At 38.7% G+C, this 14,316-nt stretch overlaps 1 protein-coding gene across 3 annotated transcripts in view; it reads right to left on the reverse strand.

The window, feature by feature from the left end:
• Positions 1-5,768: 5,768 nt before the first annotated feature.
• Positions 5,769-14,316, reverse strand: part of GEN1 (GEN1 Holliday junction 5' flap endonuclease) — a 49,507-nt gene continuing 40,959 nt past the window's right edge. For all 3 annotated transcript variants that reach the window (XM_045010218.1, XM_045010217.1, XM_045010215.1), the window contains 4 exons: positions 12,973-13,103; positions 11,203-11,264; positions 10,472-10,615; positions 5,769-10,229 (listed from right to left, as the gene is read on the reverse strand). In XM_045010218.1, coding sequence (XP_044866153.1) covers positions 8,779-10,229; positions 10,472-10,615; positions 11,203-11,264; positions 12,973-13,103 — 1,788 coding nt within the window. In that variant the 3' untranslated portion in view covers positions 5,769-8,778. The remainder of the gene's footprint in view (positions 10,230-10,471; positions 10,616-11,202; positions 11,265-12,972; positions 13,104-14,316) is intronic.

A 14,316-nucleotide genomic window follows, 5' to 3' on the forward strand; every position in this document is an offset into this window, starting at 1 on the left:
GTCCACATGGAAAGGAGGAATGCCCCTGTTGTATTTTAGATGAACTATATGGGCTAAAGATATTAACATAACCCTGTCACTGTCCAACATTAAACAGTTGTAAACAAGGTTCAGGGTGTGGTATAGAACCTGCTTAGTACCATGGCAAACACACCCTTAAAATTATTTTAACTTTTTATTAAAAGATACAGAGAAGAAAGAAAAACAGAGCATTTGAAATGTAAAGTATTAAATATGGCTTTTATTTTAACTTTCCTTGTTCCCGTTTTTCCTTACCCAGGAAAGAGTTTTTAGAAGGAAACACCTCTTGTTTGACACTTTCTTAGATGGTATCAAGGATAGTAATTGTCCTTTTGGGGAAAAGAGAGGATGGGTTGGAGCTGTCATTGTTGCTATTGTTAAAATCCAATCCCATTTCATCCCAGGTGGTACTTCAGATTTAGCTGGGGCTGGTGGAGGTGACAATGTTGTCTGGGTCCCTCTCTCTGGCCTGGACATCCCTCAGGATCAGGAGGAATACAGTCCCAGGAGATGGTGGGGGCAGCAGCCATGATGGTGAAGCTCACTCCAGTAGCCAATATTTCTCCTTAAAGGACCTACAAAGGGGACAGTGGGCAGAATAGTCCATCCCCTTATTATTTTGTTTACCAATTAGGCCTAATTTTTGACACACCAATTTTGGTTCACTGATTTCTGGTTCCACATTTTTCTTATTTATCAAGAATGATCTTAAAGTAGTCCTTGAGTTACCAGTAAGCCTTTTAGTTTGGACTAATTCAGTCTCTCTTTATCTTTTGCCATCATTTATCATCATAGGTTACTGTGACATCTTATGAACTTGTACATACTTTTTAGTTGAGCTCACAATTAGGGTAAATTTGTAGGCCCCAACATTACAATCTTCCCCTTTCCCCCGATCCTAGGACTCTACTGGTGCCCTTCTGCTAGGGCTCCACAGAGTTTTGGATGTTAGGCTAGGCTAGCAGAACTGGGAATGAGCTGCCCTCTGTGGCACCAACTGTGCAGACCTGCTGGACCACTGCATGCAAATCAGTCAGGAGTTTCTATTGTTTGTGAAGCCTGCTCTCCTTATGCACAGTATCTAAAAACAGGGTTTTCCTCTCCATATGCCCATCTGTGTACTGCATAAGGAAAACCCTGTTTGCAAAAGGAAACAGTACACATCACATAAATCATATAGATCACAGGAGATCATCAGTTATATAAAGAAAGGGGTCCTGATCATGCCTGCAGATGCACATGTACAACTCTCATTGACTCAGCTGTGTGCATGAATCTATGGGATGATCATATACCAGGTGTTTTCCCATAGACATTCTTGCAGTCAGTATTAAAATGCATGGGGCTCAAAACACAAAATCTCACCTAAAGGCTGTTATCAAAGCAAATATTTTCAGTAAAATTAAGATCTATCGACTCTACAAGCAAATATCTGTGTAGAAGATCTGGAATAAATACTGGGATATGTGCACATTAGGATTATTAAATTATATTATAGTAGAACCCAAACTTCCAATCAGGACAAGGATTCTATTATGCTAAATACGATACACACACGATGACATGATATCTGCCCTATATGTACTGATAAAATTGAAGTATGGTCATGGGGAAATATCTGAATTTCTTCTTGTATAGCCAAATTCTCTCCTCTCTGTATGGATTTCAAGCGGTGAGCAATATGGAGGTACATATAAAGATATGCAGAAAAGCAGTTAGAGGAACCTTGTATCTGGATGGCTCTGTGTGAGAAAGACCACTTCACCTACCACTGAAGTAGAGCTTTCCAGCACAGAGAAATACTATATGACAATTTAGGATAGAAAATGAAGAATGTACTCTCACCAGCTCAACTACAAGAGAAACTTAAGTAAAGAAAAATGTAATCAAACTGAAATATAGTCTAGATATTGGGGTTAGGACACCTGCACCCAAAGAGTGCAATGGAGTCTTTAATGTCTGTAAGTTTTCACTCCTTCACCCTTCAGCTCATCTGAAAGACAGTACACCTCTACTCTGATATAACACTGTCCTCGGGAGCCAAAATATCTTACCGTGTTATAGGTGAAACTGCGTTATATCGAACTTGCTTTGATCCGTCAGAGTGCGCAGCCCCATCCCTCCAGAGCACTGCTTTACCGCGTTATATCTGAATTGGTGTTATATCGGGTCACGTTATATTGGGGTAGAGGTGTACCTCCAGTAGCACAGGGCCACCTTATGCCATGCTGGGGCATTGGCTCAGTAATAACTCACAGAAAAAAGGATCACCTACTGAATCTTCTGGAAGCAATGGTGTTTTCCCTGAATTTTTCACCCAAGGCCTGACTCAGCTCAACACTTCTTCAGTTTTGAGCTTAAGCATGAGCTGGTGTTGCATCCATAGGGCCTTGTCCTACCTCCACTAAAATCAGCACTTATTGGCTTCAGTGATTCCTGCAAAGTCATTGACCAAACTGTAGGTTCTACAGTTGAAAATGTAAAAATCACTATTAGCACCAACAGAAACCAAGACAATTTTAAATGTCTGAGCTATCACTAAGTATGTAGCACAATATCAACAAAAGGAAACAGTTCACATAGCATACATTATGTGGCAACTGTAAAAACATTTGTAAACTCAACTCTTGCTCCTTTTAAGCTTCAAGTCCATGGGAGCCTTTCAGAAACTCATCTGAATAATGCAAATGTGGGGCTATATGCATATGGAATGGGCCATCTACTATGCAAAAGTCCCTCTCCCCCCAACTGCTTTACCAGAATTTAGCTATTGACAGATTTACTTCACTTCTATCATAGAAAAATGTTACATATATATTCTGACCCTAGCAATGCTGTGCACATCATGAGTGACTGACATTCATCTTCACTGCATTTACCTTTAACAGAAAAGATGAACGCATGACAACTTCAAGTTTAAGACAGTTATCAGTAAAAGGTTCCTAATCTTAGAAGGGGAGTATTGAATTGAGCCCTGCAAATTTGCGAAGGCTGGTTTTGGGCTATTGCTGTTGGGATGAAACATAGAAAATCCCATGGTGAGAAAGATTAATGGGAGCTGTTATCCGAGACAAGATAAGACCTTTTCATGTCTAAGAAGGTGTTAAACCCTGTTATATTACATCAACAGATAAAAGGAAGCTGCAGTTAGTAATATTACTGGAGCTTGTTGCAGCCTAAGTGCTACTGACAAAACAGTAAAAGTCAGTGGCGGATTTAGCACTCTCTCCTTCAGGAAACAAACTAATTTGCATTCTTAAAACTGCTAAAATGTGTGATATAACCAGTACTACTGTTCACTCAGCTCCTAGGTTCAGATAATAAACTGAGTTTCTCACGTGCAGATTAATAGCTAACCTTTTAATTTTATCCATTAAAAATGAAGATTGTGGGTAAAAATTTCAAAAGGGCCTGAATTATTTAGCAGCCCCCTTCTCAAATATGATTTTAAGAACTTGGGGATGGGAGACTTAGGTTCCTAAATGCCAAAAATCACATTTGAAAAGGAGACGAGTCATTTTGAAAATTTTACCCAGTGAAAATAGTTACCTACAATTTAGATCAGATTCATGGATTTTAGTCAGTCATCTATTTTGGTTTAAATCACGAGTAGAGAAATTTATTTGAGCAACATCATTTTTAACAATTTTAGTTTTCATAGACATACATTTGTCAGACAATGTGGGCAAATTTAGAAATTCCTAGGTTCTAGCTACAATGACTACCCAGTCCTAAGGATTGGGAACAATCCAAAGTGAGGGAAAAGGTTTAATATTGTTCATGGGACCATGAACCCAGATCCAACAGTCACAAGCTGGGAGCTGAATGGACTACAAAGGTTTTAATGACACACACACATCAACTATGCAAAATGTCCCTTCCTCCTCTCCCCCCCCCCAAACCCCCCTCCCACAACTGCTTTACCAGAATTTAGCTATTGACAGATTTTCTTAATTTTCTATCATAGAAAAATGTTACATATATATATATATATATATATATATTCTGATCCTAGCAATGCTGTGCACATCTTGAGTGACTGACATTCATCTTTTCTGTTAAAGGTAAATGCAGTGAAGATGAATGCATGACAACTTCAAGACAATTACCAGTAAAATGGTCATTATTATGGGTGTCATCATGTCAAAACAAATTTGCTGCTGCCTTCTCTAGTCAGTCAATGGTCTCTGTATCAGGTGCTTGGAGTTGAGGCAGCAAGACATCAAAAGGAAGGCCACAATGTATTTGCTTGCATCATCTCCATGTTGGACATAGTATGGTTAATACACTGGTGATATAGAAAAGCTTGACACGTTCTGTTTGTATTACCATGAGTCGATCATCTTAAATGCATTTTCATTTTGGTTATCTGGCCGATTCATCTCATTCGATTATGTATGCTGCTAAAGAAATGTATACCTTGTAGGAATTACTTCCTGCAGAGGAAATTTGCTATTTTTCACATTACTACAAGTTGATGGTTTATTTTGGGATTTTCCTTAAAGTGTATCAGGGTGGTTGAAAAGAGCAGGTCTGTTAGAGTAATACTAGAAGTGCAGTACTTTTTGTGTGGTGTAGCCTATTTTTCTTTGCAAGATGGAGACTAGGTGTTGAAAACATAGTAAATAAGTAAATTAGAAGCCCTCCTGCTTTAGCTTGTAGGTGGTTTGCGTGTCCATTATTTACCTGAGACAATTAAGAAAAATACCTCCATTAGCAGCCTAGACAGAGCTGCCGATGTGACTTGACTGAATTTAGAATAGTGCACTAGCATTGCACTTGCTAAAAGACCAAATGATGTGGAATCTGTACATCACACTGGGGCTAAGAGTAGCACACAGAACAATTAATGCTTCTTTCTACCAATGCAGAAGCAGTTTCAGCTGGGTTTTCTCCCTTCCTTCCAGGAAAAAAAGGGCCAAGTCTCCCCTTCCTTTGTGTTTTTTGCACAGAACTAGGCCCTAATTAGGCAGAGCTCTTTAGCACAAGCACTTAAGCCAAGATTCATAATACTGAGGCACCTAAGTCCCAGTTTTAGGGTTCACTGTGATTCACAAACTCCTGCTGAACCATGTAGGCTCCTAAACTCATTGGCACCTAAGTTTTTTGGGGTAAAAAGTTCCCTCAATACCTATGTTTCTGCCTCTAGGCATGCACACTGCTGCCTCGCTCTAGGCATCTGGACACCCATCTCCTGCCTAAGCCCCCAAGCGATTCACAGACTGGGAAAGATAGGTGTTCACACATCTAACTAATGTGTGGGGCCCGATCTGGTAGGTGTGCCCAGAACAAGCCTATCAGAAAAAAAAGATTAAAAATAAACATCAATATTATCTGTCAAATTTATCAAATAAAATCAGATTCCGCCAAATCTAGCTAAGAGGTATTCTGATGTGGGGCTCCCTCAGTCTTTCCCTTTGAAACAGTGCCACTATGGATAAATAACTAAGAGTCACAGGGACAGACAGTGAGCAAGTGAATGCAAACATGAGAACAATTTTGTAGCATGAACTATTAAACACGGCTGTTTAAACTGTATAATGCTCTGATTTTTTTCCCCTTGCAAGTCTCACTGTACAGTAGAGAGTGTAAACTTCTCTTCGCTAGTTTAACACTTATATTTTCCACAGAAATTAATAAAAAACCTATTAGTTTAATAGAAAAAAGAGCCACATTAAGTTAAAATCATGAAGAGATTGTTTTGGTACAAATTATATTTTGCAATATATAATTAATTACATTTTCAAACACTTAATTACTTTTGTCCACAACACTAAGAACTTTTTGAAAAAAATTCAGATACAACAAGCATAATAAAGGTAAACACATATCTTGGTCTTCAATACAAATGATACAATTAGATGGAAAATATTACGTATTATTGTATGTCTAGATGTTCATTTAGAAGTCTAGCACTACCACAATCCTTATTCAGTATAGGACAAAAGGTTTACTGGCCTAACAGTCTCCTAATTAGATTCAGCATATTTAATGCAAGATGACAAAACAGAAAAGTAACATTTCTAACACAGGTGAGTTTCTTCATTGGAAAGATGTTTCAAGCTTTACTTAACAGATTTACCAGCACAAGGCTATATGGTCTGTTCTAACTCAATGCAAGGGTGAGCTGAACTATCTTAGGACTGTTTTCCTCTCACATTGGTGTATGTCTTCACCACAGTTGCTCCTGATAATGGAGTTAAACAGGTGTAAAGCTTATGAAAGGTAGAGATGAATCAGACATTAGAAATTATATATTTCCTGTCTGTTGCACATACCTGAACCTGAGTTGTGGGACTGAATGTGGCTCTTACAGGGATTCCAAGAATACATGTATTCTCTGCAGTGCCGGAATCTTTGATATATTTTACATATCTGACCTCCATCATCCAAGGAAGTGGGTTCAAATCAGAATCCTGACAAAATACTAACAAGATATCATCCATCTATGCCGTTACAGAGGCCAAGCAAAATTCATGACTGCAGTGGAACATCCTCGGAGAACACTTATAATGTCTAATAATCATCAGGTCCCATATTCCAAAAGGGAAAAATAGGAAAATGGTCACAAAATGGAGAGGACACTTGTTTTAAATGCTTAAAAATTCCAAATCTTATTCCATCAAAGCAAAAGAGTAGGAGCTGCATCTTTCTTTTTTCCTAGGTAAAGAAAGTACAGTTCTTCTTCCATCATTCAGTCTCCAAAATCAATGGGCAGTTTTAGAAACAATTAATACCTTCAAAAAGATAAAATCATAACCACATAAAAAGACAGACAACCCTGTAAGTTACTTACAGCATTGGTCTCTCAAAATGTAGTAGTCCTGATCTAGTCAACCACTGATCCCTACTCACATTTTCTAGTAACTACATAATAAAACTCATGAAGCATTTCATGAACACCTTTTCATATGTATACTAATGATTCTTTTGCTTCATTCCTTTATGTAACTAGAATAAATGCTATTATTTTCAGAAGTAGTTTTAATCACTCTCTCTTGCCACCTGGCTGGACCAAGAAGGCTTGACCCTCCTAAGAAGGTACAGATCTTGAGTTTTCTATTTAAATGCTTCTCTTTTCCGTTCTATTTTATGTACTTATCACCTCCATTACTGTAGTATCTAAACACCTCACACTACTTAAATAATTTTACCTTCACAAACACCTGTGAGGTAAAGAAATACTATTTCCCCCATTTTACAGAAGAGGAACTCATGGAAAGTTATTGTAAAGGAGCCATTTCTCCCCTTTCCTGGGAAACATACTGAAGAGAACTGTCCTGCAAGAGGGAAGGGGATTGATTAGTTGAGATCATAGGTTCTCCTTTTCTCTAACTTCTACAAATTCTGTAAACCTGACATTATTGCTTCTTGATCAAAAAGTCTTCACTGGCTGCTAGCTATGATGAAGTCATGCATAATTTCACGTACCGCAGCGATTCTCAAACTTTTTGTATTGTGACCCCCTTCATACAGCAAGCCTCTGTGACTCCCACCCCAAAATTAAAAATGGGTGTGTGTGTTAATTTAATATTAATTTAACTTAACAAGGGCTCAGGCCTGTCAGCCCCATCCATTGGCAGGCCCACCCATGGGCTGACAGCTCACGACCCCCACGTAACCATCTCATGACATCCAGCTTGAGAGGTCACCACCCCCAGCTTGCAAACCCCTGACCTACAGCAATGGGGAACTCAGTGGTGATCTGTGGGAAATAGTATGTAGTGTGGGATATGTAGTCCCAGTCAACTGTATCTCTGTATTAACGGGTGGAAATTACTGTGTTGCTTTTTTGTTTTAAGTCTAATTTCAAGGCTCCTTTTACAAACAATGATTTAAAATATGTGATGCATGTAAATGAAGTTGCAATAGCAAATGTAATTTTAGGTTTCCTATAATTTAACCTCTTCTCTGCTATGACATGCCTTTAGGTAAAAACTTGCAGAGATTTCATTCTTCTTGTTCTGTAGCAAAAAAATGCCACCAGCTACAAACATTAATTTAATACAATTACATTTAAATAAAAGTGTAGAGATAGCAATTACAGAACTAGAATGCACCTAAAATACTCACTTTGAGTCCACTCAGCTGGCACTGATTCATGTGGTTATTTATCCTTTTCTGGACTAGGTGTGTGTTCTAGCAGTTTATTATAGGACATGTCAGACAAATAAATTCCTCTACCCTAGACAAGCTCAACTGCTGAATTTATCTGGTCATTTATTTAAAAAATGCTCAACACCACTGGTAACCAAGTATTTGTAAGCCTGTTTTAAAGTTAACACCCCATCAAGAGAGTGGAGCACAACGGGGAATTTCAGTTACACAAAAGTTGTATCAGTTTGTCTTGCTGAGAACACCTGATAGCAGCATAGCACATTGTAACTATATTATGGGTCTATCCTTACAAGCCAAAAGGCTAATGCTTCATTAAATAAACCTTACCTCCTTTGGAATAAAATATCAATGTTGTATATTTTGTCCATGGCTATGGTGCTTATGGCAAGAAAACACTACACAAGCAAATGGATTTCAGGGCATGTCAGCTGTACTCCTGGAACGGCATACTTTTGACAATGTTTACATTTCAAACTTCAGTACCAAGAAAGCAGGACTTCACAATGCTTTCTATTAATTATGACTATGTAAACTTCGCAATACAGTGTCTCTTGAGCTTGCATATACCAATGCCATGAACTACATAGGAGTTTTAGACACCAAGTTAACTGTTTAACGTAATGTATTTTTAACGAAGTACTAATTGCTTTTGAGTCTTAGTTTGAGCCTTTCAGACAGAGGCAGGGGACTATCTACCCATACCTCACAGTCATCATTTTTGCTTTGCTGCAGAGAAGAACAGGAATCTAATCTTTTAAATGATAGTATTGGGCTTGGAAAACTATTAGCTTCCACTACCGAGGCAGGTTTTGGAGATACTTGCATTGACAAGTTATTGCTAATTATTTTTAAATTTGCTTCTTTCTCTCTCCATTTAGTTGAAAGATTTGATCCTCCGTTACCCCTCTCCTTGGTGATGTTTTCCTTCATCTGAGCTGGATTCAGTTGCCTCCGCTGTTTAATTCTGTAAGTCTGATTTTTATCCATCATAGTCCCATCATCACTGTCCTCACTAGAAGAATGTCTGTCATGGCACACACTCTTTTTAATGGAAGTTTTCCAAGTAGCTTGAGTACAGAATTTTCTAATGTGACAGTTATCTGTGGCCTTTGCTAACTTCAGTGATTCACCTTCGGAGTGCAAAGGCTCTGTTGCTTGACTTCTCAAACCCACAGACTTCAAACAGCTGTGTTTGGGGTGTTTTTGCTCCATTTGTACCAAGTTGCCAAGTGTTTTGTACTGTTCCTGGTAATTTTGTACACTAGAGACTTTCAGATATTTTTCTGATAACATTTTGATTTCTTTTGTGGTGTCACTTAATTGAATTGAAGGATAAGTGGAAACAGTCTCAGGAATTGTTGTTTCTTTAATTTGTTTCAACAATTGTAAAGGTTTCGGTTGCACTATGTTTAGAGACAGTGCAGTATCTTTCTGCACAGACGTCTTCAGAAATATTCGTTCTCTTAAAGGCAACTTCTGAAGCTGTTCTACCAGATCAGAAGGGGTTGGAACCAAATACTCTGCACTGATGCAAGAATCATCATCAGATTGTGTGGAACCAGAATCTTTTGTGTTTTCCCTTGTTTTGTGCTGAAGTGTACATGGTTGGCTTATACAATTATTAGATGCACCAAGCTCAGACACTGAACAACAGGCAGAATCAACATGTGCTGGTGAAATGCTGAATGAGGTTCCATCCCAATCAATGCCACTCAGTTGTAGACCAGCTATCACAGAAGAAACATAAGAGGATGATGCCTCAGAGAGTTGAGTAAACTGTGCTGGTGAAGTAAGAGAGTCATCTAAAACACTCTGATATTGAGTGTTGGGTGAAGCAGTTAGAGGAAGGGTAGATACTGGGTTTTGTAACTGAACAATTACAGTGGAAAAATCTGCAGCTAAAAGGGAATCATTAGATGTGGAGATACTTTTCTCCTGCATTTGATTATCAGGAAGAGTTTTAAAATCTGACTTGGAATCCTGCTCAGGAAAGCTTTCACATGCAGATTGCAAATTCATCAGAGACAGAAGATCAGCAACGTTACCATCGATATTTGAGTGTTCTTTTTCTTTTGGTTTATTTTTCTTACCTGAAAAAACAAAGAGCATACATAATAGGTGTTTCTTGGTGTCAAAATAAAAAACAAAAATTAACCTTATAGTGCTAGCAGATGAAAAAGAGGAGATGGAATCTTATTAGGGCCACAATCTTCCACTGAATATGATGTATGAACAGCTATGGAAGAGCTGATGCAGTCCTGAAAATATCTTTATTATCTGTGTTATGGCAGTGCCCACAGAGTGCTAAGCATTGGTCAGCTTTCAAACTTACTTCTCTGTTTCCTTTCCAAAACTTTCAACTTTTCCACTTTATAGAAGTCAACAATGTCAGGATAGGCAGCCTGAAACAAAGCTTCTTCCTCTACTGTAACCACAAAGGACTCTGTGGGCTGATCATCTGCTGTAACATAATGCTCTAGAAAATTAACAAAAGCACATTAGGGCTGAGGGCATGGAGGAAGGGAAAGGACCAAAGCAAAAACAATGCAGTTCCCTTGTCGTTAACTACAATTTTCAAATATAAAGGTCAGTAGCAGGTTAGAGGTCAGACCCCGGTCATGCTAAGGCCCCTTTGCACCAGTCTGTCATGGGCAGTTGAGATTCCCCAATCATGGGGTTTTTTTCCATGTGAAGTACTACCACCCTAATATAGGTGATATGCTGGGGCCAAGAAGGAATAAAACTGGAGTCCAATGTGCTGTCGTGGTCCCAAGTCAGTATAAGGGACATCTTTGCCCTCCTCCAAGCGTGCACCAAGTGCTGCTCTGACATGCCTAACAACTGCCACAGACAACCCCCACCCCAAGGGTTCATTGTTTGCATTTTTAATCAGTTTGATTTTAAGTGTGTGTTTTCTGCATATGTTCATAGAACAGTTGTCCACTCTGTACTACAGGTCACTTGTGCACACTGCTGGCTACCCACTTCCTTTAAAGGGGATTTTTGTCCACTGTTTTTGGTTACATTACAGGATAACCCATGCGTGTATAAGACCACACCAACCTGGTTTTTGCCATTCAATTTCAAAACAAGGAATTCCATTTTTAACACGTGTCCTGACTATCCTGTGAAACAAAAGCAGACATGGTACCAACTTCACTAAATGATTTTGCTACAGCAAGAAATGTGAAAAATCACAAACCTATTGCAAAGTTTTAATTTAGTAATCTATGCAAATTAATCAGAGGGAAAAAATTCTATTCCTCTATCAGTAGATTTAGTACAGATTCTAAAAATCAGAAGATTTGCTTTTAATATCTGTAATTTTTTCTTTGGTGCAGGTAAATAATACATTTCATTTCTTGACTTTGAACATTTAAACAGACCATTAGTGAATGTAAAGGTCATAAAAAGGTACCAGATCAGCATCACTGGAGAGTGAAGTCCCCTTCTCACAAGAGATACAAAGGCAGTGATACTGAAAAACTTCTTCATACTGCCCTGCCTATGGCCCTCAACCCTAGCATGGGGACAACCTGACACAGTAGTTGTGTCTCTGTTCATTAACTCCTTTTGTCTCTTTGCTCAGACTGGAGAGTTTTGAGCCAGAGAGATATTGCTTGGGGGGAAAATATTCATTTTATCTCCATTGTGCAGTTTAGTGGGGGTGTGTGTGTGTGTGCGCGCGCGCGCTGACGATGTTTTTTTGTTACACTGACAGTTGCAACAGAACAGCCATCAGATGATAACTTAATCTCGCTATTGGCAGTGGATTTGAACCAGCAACTTAGAGGTTAAAAGGTTCCACATTCTACTAACACGCCTACAAACCATTCAGTCCCTGCTTTCAATATTTCTTTGTAACAGAATTCTGAATACCCACCATTGATCCTGCAAAAACTCACCTTACCACTTGTGCTATTGCCGATCTGTGAGCAGTCCCACTGAACTCAATGGAACTACTCACAATAAAGTAAAATGTGTAAGTGTGCACTAAAACAGGTTTTAGGCACTAATCCTGCATATATGGAAACTGGATGTGCTACACAGAAGCAGAAGGGGAAATTACTATCTATCTAATAGGCATAACTCTGTTCAGTGGTGGCTTTGCACCCATGCAGGAAAGGAGAGGGTAATCTGATGTCTTTGCTATCCATGACGGTGCAAGACTGGCGATGAGATTGTCACAGGCACATACTGGCAATGTGTGTGGGTATATCATCTAAGCAGTGCACAGCCTCTCTGCATCCCCTTTTTTGCTGAATTGGTAATAGAATTTGATGGTAATACTGAACTGAAAGTTTAACAGAGTTAGACAATAATGATATTCCGTCTTGACAAGAAGTATAGTACAATTCAACAGCAAGACCATTCACTATTAGCCATAATAAGAGAAAAACCAGTAGGTATGACAAGAACTTCAGCTCCCCAGCTGCAACCTGTCACCTACTAAGATTTATAGACCACAGGCCTGATCGTGCATGGACTTCAATGAGCAAAGACTCATGCCCATAGTGCTTTATCTCATGTATAGTCCCATTGAAGTTGATAAGACTATGGCTAAAAGTGAGGCTGTGAAGAATCATGCCCTATAAACTAGCATTAAAAGAAACTTTTGTACACATTTTACTTTACACTTTATTTTTGTGTAGCCACAATGACAGAAATGCAGCACTGGTTTAAGCTTTTATCTTTTTCGAAAGGCAGCACATAGCTCAAGGATGAGGCAAAAGGGGGAAGTAAATTTTACTTCAGTAAGTAATAAGATTTTCTCCAGTGACAGAAGTGAACAGAAACATGGAGTGAATTAAAAAACTTCACAAATTACATTACCGTATTGCCTGCAGTTGCTCTGTATCTGTCTGACCAGACTTTCTTTTGATCATGTCATAGCGAGTCAACAGTGACAACAGTTTCTTGCAAGCATACTGTTTGGTCCATTCCATCTTCTCAAAAGCAAGTCTCTGTTAAGAAATGCAACCGTAATACCTTCTTATTTTGTTGTTACAGTGTCCTTAACAGTTATCTCAATGAACACTTTAAATACGTATTACGTTTTATACATCGGTTTAATACCCACCTTATGGTAAGACACTAATGACCTCTCAGTGCAAGACGGCAGAATAATTGACATCCATAACAGGATAGATATAGCAGCCTGCTCAACTGAGAGTTAAGGGAGCAGTTGTGTAATAGCAGCAGTAGGAATGGGAAGGCCACATTGAAAGCTAAACATTTTCTCATCAGATTTTGATAACGTATCTCTCCCATGCATGCACACCCACAGATTTTTAATCACCTTCCACCAGAGTACTCATTAGTGGTCCATTGTCTATACACCATTCAAGTAAACAGAGCCATCAGTCTCAGAAGATGGAACATCAAAACAGATCATCTGCCCTGCCAGGAAAGGTGAGCCTTAATGTTAGCCTTGGAGATGACCTAACCAAGAAGGGTATAGTTTCCAACTTCTGTACATCAGTCCCAAAACAAAATGCAGATGGATAGTTCTCTGTTATGCTGCAAGAATCCACTTGGTAAGGTTCCACAGTTATGTTGCTGGGTAGTCTGTAAATCAATCTGGAAGAGTCATTGTTCCAATGGACACTGAAATCACCCAGCACAATAAACCTGGGAGAATTCTATACTCGGCACAAGAACAAAATCACTCACTCAAGGCATAAAGGGCTGGCCTATTTAAGCCCTGTGATTAGCACTAAATGGCATCACCAATTTTTGCATTGTAAATATCAGTCTCAAATGCTACCTACAGACTTTTAGATAACGCTGTTCTAATGTAAGGGGACCTCTTCAACTGTGTCGATTAAATACAATTTGGTGTATACATTTCAATGATGTTTCCTTTTGTATTGATAGAGTACAACTAAAACACATCTTAGAATCTGATTAAATGTATAAGTGCAGAGTTCTTACTGGTAGGCTATTGGTAGCCAGGCTAGTTCAACAGCACAACGAAGGCATCGTTTATAGCACTAATCCTCAGAAGAGCAATACAACGTCAATATTGAAACAAATTTCTTGAAAGACGAGAACAGCGGTTCACAATTTTTTTATTTTTATGATGGAGCTCCCTTTGCTACAAATTAGGAAATGGATATTACTTGTGTCCTTCTTACCAACCCATGATAGTTGCCACCAAATTCTTTTTTATTCTGT

Source organism: Mauremys mutica, chromosome 3 (assembly GCF_020497125.1).
Source record: "Mauremys mutica isolate MM-2020 ecotype Southern chromosome 3, ASM2049712v1, whole genome shotgun sequence".
In the NCBI taxonomy this organism is placed as follows: domain Eukaryota; kingdom Metazoa; phylum Chordata; order Testudines; family Geoemydidae; genus Mauremys; species Mauremys mutica.